General features: G+C 31.8%; 12 protein-coding genes and 1 non-coding gene across 13 annotated transcripts in view, besides 1 other annotated feature; 3 read left to right on the top strand and 10 right to left on the bottom strand. All coding sequences in view use genetic code 11, as the record gives it.

Moving 5' to 3' along the window:
• ndhF (NADH-plastoquinone oxidoreductase subunit 5) overlaps window positions 1-1,574 on the bottom strand; it is a 2,247-nt gene extending 673 nt beyond the window's left edge. The window contains exon 1 of the mRNA in view: window positions 1-1,574. This exon is cut by the window's left edge and continues 673 nt beyond it. Coding sequence (YP_010131151.1) covers window positions 1-1,574 — 1,574 coding nt within the window.
• A 544-nt stretch (window positions 1,575-2,118) lies between these two features.
• rpl32 (ribosomal protein L32) lies at window positions 2,119-2,286 on the top strand. Its single transcript has one exon. The coding sequence runs from the start codon at window positions 2,119-2,121 to the stop codon at window positions 2,284-2,286; it is 168 nt and encodes a 55-aa protein (YP_010131150.1).
• An 859-nt stretch (window positions 2,287-3,145) lies between these two features.
• Window positions 3,146-3,225, top strand: trnL-UAG. Its single transcript has one exon. It is a non-coding gene; the product is annotated as a tRNA-Leu (tRNA).
• Window positions 3,226-3,326: 101 nt separating this feature from the next.
• ccsA (cytochrome c heme attachment protein) lies at window positions 3,327-4,304 on the top strand. The gene has a single exon. It carries the CDS (start codon window positions 3,327-3,329, stop codon window positions 4,302-4,304), a length of 978 nt encoding a protein of 325 aa, YP_010131149.1.
• Window positions 4,305-4,566: 262 nt separating this feature from the next.
• Window positions 4,567-5,976, bottom strand: ndhD (NADH-plastoquinone oxidoreductase subunit 4). The gene has a single exon. It carries the CDS (start codon window positions 5,974-5,976, stop codon window positions 4,567-4,569), a length of 1,410 nt encoding a protein of 469 aa, YP_010131148.1.
• A 242-nt stretch (window positions 5,977-6,218) lies between these two features.
• On the bottom strand, window positions 6,219-6,464 carry psaC (photosystem I subunit VII). The gene has a single exon. The coding sequence runs from the start codon at window positions 6,462-6,464 to the stop codon at window positions 6,219-6,221; it is 246 nt and encodes an 81-aa protein (YP_010131147.1).
• A 252-nt stretch (window positions 6,465-6,716) lies between these two features.
• On the bottom strand, window positions 6,717-7,019 carry ndhE (NADH-plastoquinone oxidoreductase subunit 4L). The gene has a single exon. It carries the CDS (start codon window positions 7,017-7,019, stop codon window positions 6,717-6,719), a length of 303 nt encoding a protein of 100 aa, YP_010131146.1.
• A 229-nt stretch (window positions 7,020-7,248) lies between these two features.
• Window positions 7,249-7,779, bottom strand: ndhG (NADH-plastoquinone oxidoreductase subunit 6). The gene has a single exon. It carries the CDS (start codon window positions 7,777-7,779, stop codon window positions 7,249-7,251), a length of 531 nt encoding a protein of 176 aa, YP_010131145.1.
• Window positions 7,780-8,132: 353 nt separating this feature from the next.
• ndhI (NADH-plastoquinone oxidoreductase subunit I) lies at window positions 8,133-8,633 on the bottom strand. The gene has a single exon. The coding sequence runs from the start codon at window positions 8,631-8,633 to the stop codon at window positions 8,133-8,135; it is 501 nt and encodes a 166-aa protein (YP_010131144.1).
• Window positions 8,634-8,713: 80 nt separating this feature from the next.
• ndhA (NADH-plastoquinone oxidoreductase subunit 1) lies at window positions 8,714-10,949 on the bottom strand. Its single transcript has 2 exons — window positions 10,398-10,949; window positions 8,714-9,253 (listed from the first exon to the last, which is right to left on the bottom strand). Exons 1-2 carry the CDS (start codon window positions 10,947-10,949, stop codon window positions 8,714-8,716), a joined length of 1,092 nt encoding a protein of 363 aa, YP_010131143.1.
• Window position 10,950: 1 nt separating this feature from the next.
• On the bottom strand, window positions 10,951-12,132 carry ndhH (NADH-plastoquinone oxidoreductase subunit 7). Its single transcript has one exon. It carries the CDS (start codon window positions 12,130-12,132, stop codon window positions 10,951-10,953), a length of 1,182 nt encoding a protein of 393 aa, YP_010131142.1.
• Window positions 12,133-12,235: 103 nt separating this feature from the next.
• rps15 (ribosomal protein S15) lies at window positions 12,236-12,508 on the bottom strand. The gene has a single exon. It carries the CDS (start codon window positions 12,506-12,508, stop codon window positions 12,236-12,238), a length of 273 nt encoding a protein of 90 aa, YP_010131141.1.
• A 417-nt stretch (window positions 12,509-12,925) lies between these two features.
• The window catches only part of ycf1 (hypothetical protein RF1), a 5,655-nt gene continuing 1,080 nt past the window's right edge, over window positions 12,926-17,500 (bottom strand). Inside the window, exon 1 of the mRNA in view lies at window positions 12,926-17,500. This exon is cut by the window's right edge and continues 1,080 nt beyond it. Coding sequence (YP_010131140.1) covers window positions 12,926-17,500 — 4,575 coding nt within the window.
• Window positions 17,388-17,500: part of an inverted repeat (inverted repeat B) that runs on past the window's edge.

Here is a 17,500-nt window from a genome sequence, read left to right as displayed (position 1 = left end):
CGCATAATTTTTGTTACATTACTATCAATTTGATATGTTGTTTTTTTCACCAAAAAAGAAGACCTTTCATTATTATTCATTGTTAATAATGATAAGAAACGAAAGTTTTTTTTAATGATTTTCGATCCTTCTTTACCCCATAATGATATTGAATAAAGGGAGTTATTTGTTTTTCCACTGTAGTTTTTACAATAAAGGTTTAAATGTCCATCAAAAGTAAGTAAGTAGATGCGAAACATATAAAATGCTGTTAATCCTGCTGTGGAACAGGCTATTATTGCGAAAATCGGTGAATACAACCAACTATCATTAAGAATTTCATCTTTGGACCAAAAGCAGGCAAGGGGTGGAATACCACAAAGAGAAAGGGTACCTAATAAAAAAGCATTTTTTGTAATTGGCACATGCTTTGTTAAACCACCCATAAGAACCATATTCTGACTTTTATCTGGAGAATATCCAACAACGGATTCCATTGAGTGAATAATGGACCCAGATCCTAAAAACAACAACGCTTTTGAATAAGCATGCGTAATCAAATGAAATAAAGCAGCCCGATAAGACCCCATACCCAAAGCTAACATCATATAACCCAATTGAGACATTGTAGAATAGGCTAAACTTCTCTTAATATCTTTTTGAGCAAGAGCTAAAGTAGCTCCAAATAGTACTGTTATTATACCTATCAAAGCTATTAGATTCATGATGTAAGGTATTATTATAAAAAGCGGAAGAAGCCGAGCGACAAGAAAAATTCCCGCTGCTACCATCGTAGCAGCATGTATAAGAGCCGAAATGGGGGTAGGACCCTCCATAGCATCAGGTAACCATACATGAAGAGGAAATTGAGCAGATTTAGCAACCGCACCTGCAAATAATAGGACAGCGCACAAAGTAACAAATAAGAAATTCACCTCATTATTATCAATCAAGTTATTGAAGATTTGAAATAAATCCCGAAATTCAAAACTCCCCGTTGTCCAATAAAGACCTAAAATCCCTAATAATAAACCAAAATCCCCTACGCGATTAGTTACAAATGCCTTTTGACAAGCATTCGCCGCAGTAGGTCGAGTGAACCAAAAACCTATTAATAGATAAGAACACATTCCAACCAATTCCCAAAAAATATAAATTTGGATCAAATTCGAACTAGTAACTAATCCCAACATTGACGTATTGAACAAACTCATATACGCAAAAAATCTCAAATATCCTTGATCATGAGACATATAATTGTCACTATAAATAAGAACCATAATTCCAACAGTCGTGATTAATATTGACATAATACAAGTAAGTGGATCGATCAAGTAGCCCAACTCTAAAGAAAAATCATTATTGATAGTCCAAGACCATACATATTGATAGATATAACTACTATTTATTTGATCAATAGACAGATAAACTGCGAAAATCATAACTATACTTAACAATAAAATACTCGGAAAAGACCACATACGTCGAAGGTTTTTGGTTGCCGTCGGAAAAAGTAGAAGTCCCACTCCTATTAAGATAGGAATTGGAAGTGAGATGAACGGTATGATCCATGAATATTGATACGTATATTCCATAAAAAAAGTATATTTAATTCCTAATTAATTTTTCTGATTCACCAGCTCTTATCTCTTTTCAAAAGGATCAGTTAATAAAAAATTTAAATATCCAAAACTTAAATAGAATTTTATTTTTCGATTCTTAATTTTTTGCCAAATACTTCAAATATTTCAAGTCACGAAGTTACAATTGTTCAAATAAGATGATCCGCTGAAACTGTTAATGAACATACCCATTGCTTTTAAGTAAAATTTTTTGACAATATAGAAACTGCAAATTTTCTTTATTATTTTAGTATGCATTACCAAAATTTCCCGCTCTAGAGCAAGAAAGAAAAATTAGACGAAAAACACTATTTTTTTTTGACAAAATAACATTATATATATCTAGTATTTTTTCTTTGTTTCGAATCTAATAATTTTTCATTTTCGATAGCTATATTAGGAGTATACTATAATTTCAAGAATAAATGGATAATAAATAGTAAAGAACAATTCGTTTTGAACAATAGATGTCTTTCACATCCAACTATAGCAATGAATAATCAATTATAATTTTTGAATGGCAGTTCCAAAAAAGCGCACTTCTCTATCAAAAAAACGGATTCGGAAAAATATTTGGAAAAGCAAAGGGCGTCGGGCAGCGTTGAAAGCTTTTTCGCTAGCAAAATCTCTTTCAACGGGGAATTCACAAAGTTTTTTGGGGGACAAATCAAATACAAATAAATAATTAAAGATTGGAATAATCTGAATCGGTTTGACTCAAAAAACAGCCTAGTAGAAGTTCGTTTATAATTTTTAGAATATAATTTAATTTAAATACTAATTTTTTTTTATCAAAGCAATTAGTGGAATTTCCTAATGTTTTGAGCGGATGAATATGAAATTGCTTTTTCTTTTTTTAGGGTATGTAAAAAAAAATAAGAAATCTTTTGTTTACTCAATTAAAAAATAGAAAATGGTACCTTTTTTGTTCAAAGAATAAAAATAAATACACGGGTTGACCTTTCTTTTTCATATCTTTGTTTTATGATTTTCGGGATGGGGAAAATTACGAATCCCCATCGCCCCAATAAACCAAAAAGTTTTTGTTTATTTTTGATTTTATTATATATTTTATATATTATATATATAATAAATATAGAAGATCAAATAGTAAACTGAAACTCTTTATGAAAAATTTAATGAGACATTGAAACGATGACATTAGTTGATTAAGTTAAAACCTTCTTTTTGAATTCTATGAACCCTTACTTAATTTCTTTTCTCGAAATCATTATTACTATTATAGAATATATCCCGCGGAATACAGAATTAAATTGGTTTGCAAAATCTTATAAAATAAAAGTTAAATCAAGAAAATTTACACCTTCAATTCTTATTGAAATAAATGAAATCAGATAAGATTTTTATTGGAAACGCTCAAATCCCCTATTTTTTTCCCTTTAATTAAATTTTCAAATTGAAAGATAAAGAGTTTTTTATCCACGATAAATATTTTGTAAAAAATATTACATTGAATTGAAAATTGATTCTATTTTTTCAATCTCGACGATTGAATAATAATAGGTTATTATGATTTCGAGAAAGCCGCTATGGTGAAATCGGTAGACACGCTGCTCTTAGGAAGCAGTGCTAGAGCATCTCGGTTCGAGTCCGAGTGGCGGCATGCCATTTTTTATTATACAAAAAGTTCTATAATATAATTAATTCAAGTCCCAGATATTAATTCAAATAATTGAATTGAGGGACCTTTAAAATTTTTTTTTTATGATATTTTCAACTTTAGAGCATATATTAACTCATATATCTTTTTCGGTCATTTCAATTGTGATTACAATTCAGTTAATAACCTTATTAATCGATGAAACCGTAGGACTCTATGTTTCGTCAGAAAAGGGCATGATAGCTACTTTTTTCTGTATAACCGGATTATTAGTTACTCGTTGGATTTATTTGAGGCATTTACCTTTAAGTGATTTATATGAATCATTACTATTTCTTTCATGGGGTTTCTCCATTATTCATCTATTTACGTATTTTAAAAAATATAAAAACCATTTAAGTGTAAGCGCAATAACCGCGCCAAGTACTATTTTTACCCAAGGTTTTGCTACTTCAGGTTTTTTAACTGAAATGCATCAACCCCCACTATTAGTTCCCGCTCTCCAATCTCATTGGTTAATGATGCACGTAAGTATGATGGTATTGGGTTATGCAGCTCTTTTATGTGGATCATTATTTTCAGTAGCTCTTATAGTGATTACATTTCAAAAAGCTATAAGAATTTTTGGTAAAAACAAGAATTTCAATTTCTTAAATGCTTTATTTTCCTTTGATGAGATCCAATACATGAATGAAGGGAACAATTTAGTAAGAAACACTTCCTTTTTTTATTCGAAGAATTATTATAAGTCTCAACTGATTCAACAATTAGATCATTGGAGTTATCGTATTATTAGTCTAGGGTTTATCTTTTTAAGCATAGGTATTCTTTCAGGGGCAGTATGGGCTAATGAGACATGGGGATCGTATTGGAATTGGGACCCAAAGGAAACTTGGGCATTTATTACTTGGACCATATTCGCAATTTATTTACATACGCGAACAACTAAAAATTTTGAAGGTGTAAATTCTGCAATTGTGGCCTCTATGGGTTTTCTTATAATTTGGATATGCTATTTTGGGGTCAATCTATTAGGGATAGGGCTACATAGTTATGGTTCATTTACATTAACATCTAATTGAATGAATTCAAGAAAGGGCCTGACGAACACAAAGATGGGAGAGTATAGATAAGAAAACTGTGTGTAAGATATCGAGAACCCTTTGAATCACTACATTACCTGATTCAAATGGTTCTCACAAAAGCCAAATGTATGAGGAAGTCCAATTCATTTGTTTATTTTTGTTAAGAAAAAAGACTTCTTTTTTTATTGTGCAACGAACGATTTAAAAAATAAAAAATCATTATTATAATTAATTGCTGTTTCATTTTTTTTTATGAAAACTATCTAGCAAAATAATTAGATAAAATAGCTTCGACCTTGTCAACTGATAGTGAGAAAACAAAATCTGGATAAATACCAATACCTATGACAGGTATAAGGATAGAGATCGCAACAAACAACTCTCGTGGGCCCGAATCAAAAAAATAAGAATTTTGAGCATTAAAAAGCTTGTATCCATAGAACATCTGGCGTAACATAGATAATAAATAAATGGGAGTTAATATCATTCCAATTGCCATTACCAAAGTAATTAGTATTTTTGTCATGAAAAGATATTTTTGGCTGGTAATTATTCCAAAAAAGACTATTAATTCTGCAACAAAACCGCTCATACCGGGCAATGCAAGGGAAGCCATCGATAAGATACTGAAAGTCGTGAAGATTTTTGGAATTGGGATAGCCAGTCCTCCCATTTCATCGAGATAAACCAGACGTATTCTATCATAACTTGTTCCCGCCAAGAAAAAAAGCGCAGCGCCAATAAATCCATGAGAGATTATTTGTAAAATAGCTCCATTCAGTCCCGTATCGCTTATAGAACCAATGCCTATAATTATGAAACCCATATGAGAGACGGAGGAATAAGCTATTCTTTTTTTTAAATTGCGTTGACCCGAAGATGTTGAAGCTGCATAGATTATTTGAATTATGCCTACTATGATCAACCAGGGTGAAAAGATAGAATGGGCGTGGGGTAATAATTCCATATTGATCCGAACCAATCCATATGCTCCCATTTTTAATAAGATTCCGGCTAGAAGCATACAAGTACTGTAATGTGCCTCTCCGTGGGTATCTGGTAACCATGTATGTAAGGGTATAATCGGTGATTTGACAGCAAAAGCAATAAGAAATCCGATATAGAATAGTATTTCCAGTGCTATAGGATACGATTGATTAGCTGATGTTTCAAAATTTAAAGTTGGTTCATTAGAACCATATAAACCGATACCCAGAACTCCCATTAACAAAAAAATGGAACCTCCCGCAGTATACAAAATAAACTTTGTAGCTGAATACAACCGTTTCTTTCCGCCCCACATCGATAGAAGTAGATAAACGGGAATTAATTCTAACTCCCACATGATAAAAAATAGTAAGAGGTCTCGAGCAGAAAATGATCCTATTTGACCGCTATACATTGCTAACATTAGAAAATGGAATAATCGGGAATCTCGAGTAACTGGCCAAGCCGCTAAAGTAGCTAAAGTGGTGATAAACCCCGTCAGTAAAATGGGTCCTATGGAAAGTCCATCGATTCCCAATCTCCAGTAAAAATCCAAAAAAGGGATCCATTTATAATCCTCCATCAGTTGGATTAATGGATCGTCTAATTCGAAATGATAACAAAATGCATAGGTTGTTAGAAGCAGCTCGAGTACACAGATACATATAGTATACCATCTCATTACTTTATTTCCTCTATGAGGGAAAAAGAAAAGTAATAAACCTGCAAATATTGGAAAAACTACAACTGTTGTTAACCAAGGAAAATAATTCGTAGTAAAAACAAGATACACTTGGACTAAAAAAACCCATGTTCGAAAATGAAATAAAAAATAAATATATATATGTATATTTATTTTCGAGCACGAGTTTTTGTCGGTAAAAAAGAAATCAAATGTATTCAAGGGGGCTTTTAGAGAACGTATCAATAAGCTAGACCCATGCTTCGAGTTGTTTCATGCCATAAATAAACGCGAACACTCAAGAAATCCGTCGGACAGGCAGATTCACATCTCTTACAACCAACACAGTCTTCTGTTCTTGGAGCCGAAGCTATTTGCTTAGCTTTACATCCGCCCCAAGGTATCATTTCTAATACATCTGTGGGGCAAGCTCGGACACATTGAGTACACCCTATACATGTATCATAAATCTTTACTGAATGTGACATTGGATCTATAATTTTTTTTTAAGACTATAAATTTTCGATCGAGTAAATTTGTAAATGAATTATATATTTAGATACCAGATGAGTCAATAATTTATCAGAATTTTTATAATCAATCTACCTACTTTCAGATTAACTCATGCGATAGGGCCAAGATACTTTGATTTTTTACGTTTTCGCAAACATGATCATGGATTACGTATCATACAGATAATTTTACTTGATGAATATCATAATTTATCTGAGAAATAAATACTACTTATTCAACAAATTCGATTGATTGATACGAGTTGATTTTCTGTTACGATAAATTGACGAAACAATAGCTGGGCCAATAGCTGCTTCAGCGGCTGCAATAGCTATAACAAAAATTGAGAAAATATTCCCTTTTAATTGGCGACTATCAAAAAAATCAGAAAATGTTACGAAATTCATATTCACTGCATTCAGTATAAGCTCAAGACACATAAGGGCCCTAACCATATTTCGGCTCGTGATCAATCCATAGATACCGATAGAAAATAAATAGGCACTTATAATAAGTACATGTTCGAGCATGATTGACCAACTCCTTATCAATTCCGATTCATTTCAATATGAACAAAAATGTAATAGATTCAATTCAATTGACAAAAAAAAAAGTACAGAACAAGGGAATATATTGGTAATCGATCGAATAAAAGAATTTTGATTTTAGACAGAAAAAATCTTCAAATAGAATTGAAGGGGAATGTGTGTGATAACATAGAACAAAGTTTAATTTAGGCTATTTCTAACTAAAGATTTATTACTGACGAGCCACGGCAATTGCGCCGATCAAAGCAGCTAAAAGAATGATCGAAATGAGTTCAAATGGAAGAAAAAAATATGTTGATAAATAAATTCCAATTTGTTGACTATTACTTATTAAATCTTGCTCTAGAATCTGGTTTGATCTTGTAGTCCAAATAATCCCATACCATGACGTATCTACAATAGTAGTCATTAGTGAAACAAAAAGACTTGTACAAACCAGAAAAGTAACTCCATTCCCAACGGTCCAAAGATTAAAATCTTTGGAATATTCTGAACCCTTCATGAACATCACAGCAAATATGATTAAAACATTTATAGCTCCCACATAAATAAGGAGTTGCGCAGCAGCTACAAACTGGGCGTTTGCTAGAATATAGAATAAGGATATAGAAACAAGAACCAGTCCCAACGAAAAAGCAGAATAAATGGAGTTGTTAAATAATAGTACTCCCATACTTCCTAATATAAGACCTGATCCCAACAAGACTACAAGAAAATCATGTATCGGTCCAGGCAAATCCATTATATGTAGTAAAAAAAGAGATAAATAAATCTAAATGTTTTTCATGACCTTATTGATCTGACCAGGAAAAAAAATGTATAATCAATTCCTAATTAAATCTTAAGGGGTGTGAATTAATGTAGGTACAATTATTGTATTAATCTTAGTCTTGATCTGAAAGAGTAGAGTAGATTGAAACTATATATTTCGAAATATATAGTTTCAATCTAAATTCAGCGGCAATTCTCATGAATCAATAGTTTTGATTTGTAGGTAGTGACCAAACAAACAAAACGAAAGAAACCTCATTTCTTTAGATCAAAACGGAACCTTAGTAATTGGAAATTACTCTTTAATCAACGGATTTACTTATTTTAGACTTCAATTTGAGGCGAATTCAAAATTGTTCTAATTGTATAATCATCCACTACTGACATTGGTAAACGACCCAAAGAAATTTGATTATAATTCAATTCGTGACGATCATAAGTAGAAAGTTCATATTCTTCAGTCATTGATAAACAATTTGTTGGACAATATTCAACGCAGTTACCACAAAATATACAGATCCCGAAATCAATACTGTAATTAAGCAATCGTTTCTTTCGAATATCCGTTTCCAATTTCCAATCAACAACGGGGAGATCTATAGGACATACACGAACACATACTTCACAAGCAATGCATTTATCAAATTCAAAATGGATTCGCCCGCGGAAACGCTCCGATGCGATTAATTTTTCGTAAGGATATTGAATAGTTACAGGCAAACGATTTGCATGGGATAAAGTAATCATGAAACCCTGACCAATGTACCTTGCAGCTCGTACTGTTTGTTGACCATAATTCATGAACCCAGTTACCATAGGGAACATATTGTAATATCTCTAAAGAATTTTATGTTTGTTTCTTTCTCTTGTTTGAGCAAGTCGTGAATATAGAATATGGTATTCCTTTACAGTGAAAAGAGTTGAAAAGAAGTTGTTAATAAGAGATTACCGAGAGATATAGGTAAAAGAAATTTCCATCCGAGATTTAATAGTTGATCTATTCTTAGTCGGGGTAAAGTCCATCTTGTTGCTATAGAAATGAACAAGAACAAATAAGTTTTCGCTAATGTAATAAAGATACTAATTGTCATTCCAAAGACTTCATACGCTTTATTTATTTCAAAAAGTTCATAACCGAATATGTATGGAATAGAGATATCCCAACCACCCAAGTAAAGAACAGTTACAAATAACGAAGAAACTAATAGATTTAGATAGGAAGCAACATAAAATAAACCAAATTTGATACCCGAATACTCGGTTTGATACCCCGCTACTAATTCTTCTTCTGCTTCTGGTAAATCAAAAGGTAATCTCTCGCATTCTGCTAAGGAAGAAATTAGAAAAATAACAAACCCTATAGGTTGACGCCACAAATTCCACCCCCAAAAACCATATTTTGATTGAGCCTCAACTATATCAACGGTACTCGAACTATTAGATAATCATAGTCGGTAATAACATCACTGTTCTCATCGCTATTACAGAACCGTACATGAGATTTTCACCTCATACGGCTCCTTGAGGGCTTTAAATAAATCTAAGGAGCGTATCGGGATATTTATCTTGATATGTCTTTTTTGTAGAATACTATAGGATAAAAATCTATCGTGTGTCCCCGAATTAACCCAATAGAATTCTGTCTGTTCTTGTTCTAATATAATAATAAAGAAAAAGGTTACTTCTGAATTGATCTCATCCTTTAAAAAAAAAATTCTTTGTTGAGTAATAACTTAATTCTTTACTAAAATACTATTTATTATAAATATCAATAACCCATCGTTTTCAATTACGAAAAAAAAAATTGGCTATTCCATTAGTTTTAGTTCATGAATTCTATCTCTATGATAGGGAGATAGGAAAGAAATTCATATAGGAATGGAGATAAGAAACAATAAAAAAGATCTCTTTTTTTTGTTGTAATTGGATTCTTTCCATTTTTTTTTTTCGTTCCTATTCTTCTTTCTGAGAAAAAGGGGACTTACTAAATAAGGGATTATTTCGTTTCCGATAGTCATTGATTTAATGGGTGGATAGGCGTATACTCTGGATCGGAATCGTGGGGAGTACTGCCTGATCATTTCTACAAACTTAAAGCCCCAATTCGTATTCTTTTTATATTATGCATTTTGCAAAAATGTCCTTTTTTTGGATAATTTTGAAAATCTCCATTACTAATCCTTTGTATATCTTGGTGTTTCTAACCATCCACTCATTTTTGCTCAATCGGCTGTGTTATGGTAATACACATATGGTAGTACATACAAATAATAGTGAAAACTCAATCCGGTTGATCTTTTGAGTCCGCTTCAAGACAGGATAACTAGTGACCCAATCTTGGGATAAAGGCTCTCTTGCGCCTATATTGATTTCTGCTTAACTCTTATACATAGAAAATGAGACTCAATATTTTGACTGCTAATTTTTATTTATATAAGCTGTTTTCTTTCACTCATATAACTATCTGATTTAGTTTCATTAATCCGAATAATTAATAGAAAAATGAAGATATCTATTCAATTCATTTCACCCACCCCTTTTCTCGAAAAAAAAAAAGTGGGAGAAGTTTATGTCTCAACGAATCACACGTAGAGATATTGATAATACACATAGAGTTAATGGTATTTCATAACTAATTGATTGAGCAGCAGCTCGTAGACCACCTAAAAAGGAATATTTATTATTGGATCCATATCCTGACATAAGAAGTCCGATGGGAGCAACACTTGAAATGGCAATCCATAAAAAAACACCGATATGGAGATCGGCTAAAACAAGGCGATAACCAAAAGGAATTACTGAATAGCTTAGTAAAATTGATATGACTGCTATGGATGGTCCGATACTGAATAAACGAGTATCACCTCTAGATGGAAACAGATTTTCTTTAAAAAGTAGTTTTGTACCATCTGCTAAAGCTTGAAGAACTCCCAAAGGACCAGCATATTCAGGTCCAATCCGTTGTTGTATCCCTGCGGATATTTCTCTTTCTAACCATACAATTACTAGTACGCCTATTGTGATTCCCAATACAGTAGTCAAAATAGGGACAAGTACCCATAGAATTCCAGAGACTTCTTTTAAGAATTCCAATCTCGAAAAAGAATTGATATCTTGGACTTGTGATGTATCAATTATCATTTTAACGATCAACTTCTCCCATAATGATATCTATGCTACCTAGTATTGTCATAATATCAGCCAATTTCATTCTTTTAACTAACTGAGGAAGAATTTGCAAATTGATAAAACCCGGCGGGCGAATTTTCCATCTCCAAGGAAAACCACCCTGATCCCCTATCAAAAAAATGCCCAATTCTCCTTTGGGGGCTTCGACTCTCACATAAAGTTCTTGTTTCGCCAATTCAAAAGTTGGCGAAGGTTTTTTACTAATGAATCGATAGTCAAAGTCATTCCATTCCGGAGACCTTCCTCGATCAAAAGATCGTATTTCTAAATTTTCATAAGGTCCCCCTGGAATTCCTTCCAAAGCTTGTTGAATAATTTTTACGGATTCTGTCATCTCAGCAAGTCTGACGAAATAACGAGCTAATGAATCTCCTTCTTTTTGCCACTGAACTTCCCAATCAAATTCGTCATAACACTCATAATGATCAACTTTACGAAGATCCCATGGTATTCCGGAAGCTCGCAGCATTGGTCCTGATAACCCCCAATTTATGACCTCTTCTCCAGAAATAATGCCTACTCCCTCAACTCGTTCTAAAAAAATAGGATTTTGTGTAATAAGTTTTTGATATTCAGCAACCGCTGTCAAAAAATAATCGCAGAAATCCAAACATTTATCTATCCATCCATGAGGTAGATCAGCCGCGACTCCCCCGATACGAAAAAAATTATGCATCATTCTCATACCGGTGGCTGCTTCGAATAGATCATATACTAATTCTCTTTCTCTGAAAATATAGAAGAAGGGAGTCTGTGCCCCAATATCCGCCATAAAAGGGCCAAGCCATAACAGATGAGAAGCTATACGACTCAACTCCAACATAATTACTCTGATATAGCTGGCTCTTTTAGGTACTTGAATATTTCCCAACTGTTCTGGCCCATTTACGGTTATTGCTTCTGTAAACATAGTAGCTAAATAATCCCAACGTGTTACATAAGGTAGATATTGTATAATTGTTCGGGTTTCTGCAATTTTTTCCATCCCTCTGTGTAAATAACCCAATATTGGTTCACAGTCAATAACATCTTCACCATCCAAAGTAAGGATGAGTCGAAGAACACCGTGCATTGATGGGTGGTGAGGTCCCATATTGACTATCATGAGGTCTTTTCTTGTAGCTGGTCCATTCATAAGTTTTTCCTCGATTCATCTTTCCATGAATTGCTGAAAATGAAAATAAGTTCATAAAAATTCAAGATCTAATAAATCAAATAATTCAAAATGACTTTTAAAATTACTGAGTTTTTGCCTCCCGAATATCCAATTGATTAATTAATTCTTTATAACGCATTTGATTTTTCTTTGATAAATAAGAAAGTAATCGTTGGCGTTTTCCGAGAATTTTACGTAGACCTCTTTGAGATAAATAGTCTTTTTTGTGCAATTCCAAATGTGAAGTAAGTCTTCGTATCTTATTGGTGAAATTGACTACTTGAAATTCAACAGATCCTCCATTTTCTTTTTTTTCTTCTTGCGAAATAACTGAGCTGAATGAATTTTTTACCATAAAATGAAATCTCCTTAGCCTCCTTTTTTATTTTTTTATAAATTATTATTGATCAGTAATAATAATGTTACTCATTTTAATTTGATATACACAATAATCTTACTTTGATTAAGAATTTCGATTCTTTTTTTTTAATAAAATTTAATTTAGCAATCCAATTTTTGAAAATTGTATTCAGATAGGTATACAAAAGGCTGGTATATTTCTGCATGCACAAAAAATATTTAGACTTCAAACTGAAATTGAAATTCAAAATGAAATAACAATAGTTTATTGATTCATTTCTAAATCTAATAGATACGATACGTCATTGAATTAAATTAATATCATCTATCAGAATCTAAGACAGTGCCATATGTGTAGTTCTTTGTCTTCATATACCATATAAGGTACGGGCAATATAGGAAAAATGTAGCATTAACGAATTTTCAATTGTGGATACATATGGATCCTTAGCATACTAAAACGACTGCTATTATTGGTATCAAACCAATAACGATTCATACAAGCTAAATCTTCTAATCGATAATTGGGCCAAAGAAAGAACTTAAATTTATTTAGTTTATTTTGATATCTATCAAGATGTTTGCTTTTTTTAACTTGATCATCAGTTTTCACCTTATTTCCATTGTAAAATGCTGTATTTCTATTGATATCATTTCTATTCCCAGAATTGAAACAAATTAGAATTCTAAACTCTCTACGACCTCTAGGGGATAAGATATTTTCCGGAACAAGCAAATCATAATGATTGCTGGTTCTATTTTCATTCGTTTTTTGATGTATTGCAATGGATTCAGCAAAACTCTTCTTATAAGGATAGTCTTTTTCTTGATATCTTTGATTAATTTGGTACTTATTCTTATGAACTAATGAAATACCTATGGTTTGCGACATAATAAATTGTCCATCATTTTTTACAGACAGACGAACCGGTTCGATAATCAATATTCCCCTTTTCATTAATTCTGTAAGAGTTAAATCGTTCGGAACTATCAGAATATCCAGACTCATTTCTCTCCTTTGAATAGAGGATATAGCAATTTCTCTGGGATTTATCAGTCTAAGCAGGAGACAATATACTTTGATGTTATTGATGATTCTTTGACTTAAGGAATCATCCCATCTCAATTGAAAACGAAAATATCTTTTTAGGACGAAATCAAGCTCCGCTTCCGTGTTTTTGTTGTATTCCTTTTTATTTATACGTTTTTTCACATCTGCTCCCGCCGAATCGTCTTGAAGATATTTTTTGTGGTTTGAGAGAACTGAGTCAAGATCCTCTTCGGCCACTGATTCCTTTTCTCCGTTATTTCCATTTTCGAATTCAAGAGTTTTTTCCTTCGCTGATATAAAAAGAGATCCTTTTTTCTTTCCAATGAGTTTTTTATTTTGACTAAAAATTTCATTTCCATTCAAATTTAAAAGAAGTGATTTTATTGGTATGATCCACGGATTAATCTTATATGCATTAGAAAGTATCAAAAATTTTGGAAAGAACCAAAGTTCCAGATTCGATATGGAACGACTTAGTATTTCTTCATTCATTCTCATCCAATCAAAAAAGATTTTATTTTTATTGTTGGAGGGGTTGCTTTCTTGATCTTGATTAATTGTGAGATAAAAAAAATCTTTCTTATCGATTTTTTCAATTAGTTGAAAATTATTAACCCCAGGTTTAGTATTTTTATTACTGTTCGTGTCAGCCTCAATATTGATCCAGGCTCGAATATCGGCCTTATTTTTAAGACAAAAATGCAGCATTCTCCAATCAAAATATTTTCTATCCGGATTTTTTTCCAGATCTATAATATCATCTTCTCCTAGATAATTATTGATAGGGATACCAGTCGGTATATCAAAAATTTTCCATTTGTCTGTGTTGTACTTATAAGAACTTTCTTGATTATTTTTTACTTGTACTGGTAATTCATAAATATATGAATCTTTATTATCTTCATAATTAATAGATTTATATGATAAAAGATCATATCTATATTTTTTTTTTATATTATCTTTTTTATTCGGTAATGAGTAGTGTGTTTCAAAAGAATTTTGTTTTTTGTAATCAATTAATCGGTTTTTTTCATATGAATAACATTGGTTAAAATCTTTATTTTTACGATCTTGCTTGACTCTATTTCGCCATTTTTGGGGGAGTAATTTTGCCCATCTAATCGGATCTAAATCGGAGTGATAATGACCCCTTAACCAGTTTTTCCATTGATTTATCATTCCAGAATTTTGAAGATTCTTTTGTTTTAAGTCGGAATGTAATATTTCGTGTGCTCCAACAACTTCAACAAAATAATCCTGTATTTCATTCTTAAGAAAACGAGATGTTCCGTGATATTGAAAGACAGGTCTTAACTTAGATAAGTTAATAATTTGTGTTTGTGATAAGTTGTAAAATAAATATGCTTGCGACAAGTATGATAAGTCCCAAAAGATCTTTCCATTTTTATTATTAATATTGGAAAGTGACTTTTTGATAGTTGAAATAAAGTGAATTAGACTTTGATTTGTTTTATCAATTCTTTCTTGATTTGCTTCATTATTGGAAATGGATTTAGTCAATTTTTTTTTTATTGAATCAATAAAAAGTTGCCCATTAACCCTCGGCATATTAATCATACGTTGAAAGATATCTATGTATATGTTTTCAACGAAAAATTTTAGAAAATGATGCGATTTACGAATTAATCGTACATTTCTTTTTTTTAATATCTTGAAAATATTTTTCTGAGATTCAAATATTTTATCATCATAACTTATTTTGTTAGGACTAATATTGATTTCTGTATTTAGAAACTCTTTTTTCGTGTCTTTTCGAATTTTTTCAATTTTTTTTAGTATGGTGTTTGTTCTATCAGTCAGATCTTTCATCTTTTTTTCTCTCAATGAAAAATTTGTCCACTCCATAGACCGAGTTATAATGGACGAGCCTTGGATCATTCGATTACTTATTATCGAATTTTTTTCGTTTTTCGCTTCATTCAACTCGTATCTTTCGTTCAATTCAAATAATCGAATTGGGTTTCTTTGTGAAAGTTCTGTTATTATTTGTTTTATAAAGAAAATGTTTTTGATGACCCATTTTTTTGTTTCTTTTGAGATATTTATAAACAAGTTTGTTCTTTCTTTTACTTTTAAAAGTCTTATAATTTGAAACCGCTTCTTTTTCCAGTTTTTCATTTTTTTTTTCATTTTTTTTTCGAGTTCTTTTATGAAAATGGGTTCAAAAAACGAATGTTGTCTTCGGGGAGAACCAAAAGGCAGTTCAGCTTCCATTCCCCAAACTGTTAAAAAACAAAAATCATTTTCATTTTTTTGTCCTTTCGTTCGTCTTGAATCTTTATTAGGGGATTGTAACCTAGATGTGTGCCACGGTTTCAGACGAAAAGGAAATAAGATCTTTATTTGAATACCGTCCGTTAACCAATTTTTTGGAAATTCTTTTTCTGATAATTGAACACCATTATAGGTGCACTTTACATGCATTTCTTTATTCCAATTTTGAAAATCCTCGGACCATTCAGGAAATTGAAATAATAGCATACGGATAAGATTTTTAGCTATTATCAATGAGGGTAAGACAATATATTTTCTAAGAATTGATTGAGTTACTAAAAAAAAACCTCTTATTAATTGAGCAAATAGAATGTTATCCCAGGCTTCTGCTATTTCTATACGTTCGTTTTCCTCTCTTTGTTCCTCTCTTTTCTGGTTTTCTCTTATGTACGCCTCTCTTTGCTGCTTTTCGCTTGTCTTTTCTTCTCTATTATCCGAAATAGTCAATTCTGTGTTTGTCCATATCCAAGGTCTAAAAAGTCTTTTCGTTAGGCCAGGAATAGGAATATCAAAAGAAAAAAAAAAAGATTTGTCTAGTCTGTCAACAAAAAGATAAGAATGTACATTTGCTTGAAACAGTTTCAAAGTAACTGTTTTACGTCGTTGAGCACGCATAGAGCCTTTGATTATGTCTCGACGAAAATCCGATTGTTGGGAATACCGTATCAAAGCAACTTCGTCTGTTTGATCAGGATTATTAGTATCTTTGGTATTAGTATAAGTATCGCTAGTATTAGTATAAGTATCGCTAGTATTAGTATAAGTATCTTTGGTATTAGTATAAGTATCGCTAGTTTCTATATCATCAGAAAAAATTACGACACGTTTGGCTTTTCTTGAACGAATTTCATGATCTTCCGCCAGACTTTCCTCGTTTTCTCCTTCCTCTTGTTCTAACTCGTCGATTAATGTGTATGACCATCGAGGAACTTTTTTACTGATTTCTCTTAGTCCAATCGAGTTTTGACGACTTGCTTTAGCGTTGTAAGGAGTTATAACTGCATCGAATAAAAAGTTTAAAGATTTTATTCCATCTTCTGACTCAATTTTATCTTCAATTTGTGGGTAATTAGTATTAAGAAAGATAGCATGAATCTTATTTGTCCAAACGTTCTCACTATAATTTTTTCTAGAAGTTTCATTTATAATTGAGAATGAAAAAACAAAATGGATTCGTCTGCGGTAAGGTCCGCTCAACAACGGATCATATGTTTTTGGTAAATAGTATTTTTTAGTTTTCTCATTACATAATTGAGTCCTTTTTTCCAGTACATCCCGAGCTAGAGTAAGGGATCCCTTATCCAGAACTTGAATTCTATTTATCAATTTTTTGTTTAAATTGATTTTTTTTTGTTCATTAAGATAATTCCAAGGATTATCGAATTCATCATAAGAAAGTTTTTCTGTTGTGAACAAAGATATCTTTTTTTGTATCATTTCAAAAAAAGTTGCTACACTAGGTGGATGTGTAAAAACTATTCTGTCTTTTCCGTCACTTTGACATGTATAAAAAAAATATTGTGACATTTCATTTCTAACAGCATTTTCAAATTTCTCATTTTTTATATATCGAAATGGACGATTCCATCGTTTATAGTCGAAAAGAATAGTCACAAGAGGTTTTTCAAACCAGAAGAGAGA

The sequence above is a fragment of the chloroplast genome of Benincasa hispida, assembly GCF_027475165.1.
Source record: "Benincasa hispida chloroplast, complete genome".
NCBI lineage: Eukaryota > Viridiplantae > Streptophyta > Magnoliopsida > Cucurbitales > Cucurbitaceae > Benincasa > Benincasa hispida.
The sequence above is the reverse complement of the archived record's forward strand: the minus strand, read 5'-3'. Positions and strand labels throughout refer to the sequence as shown.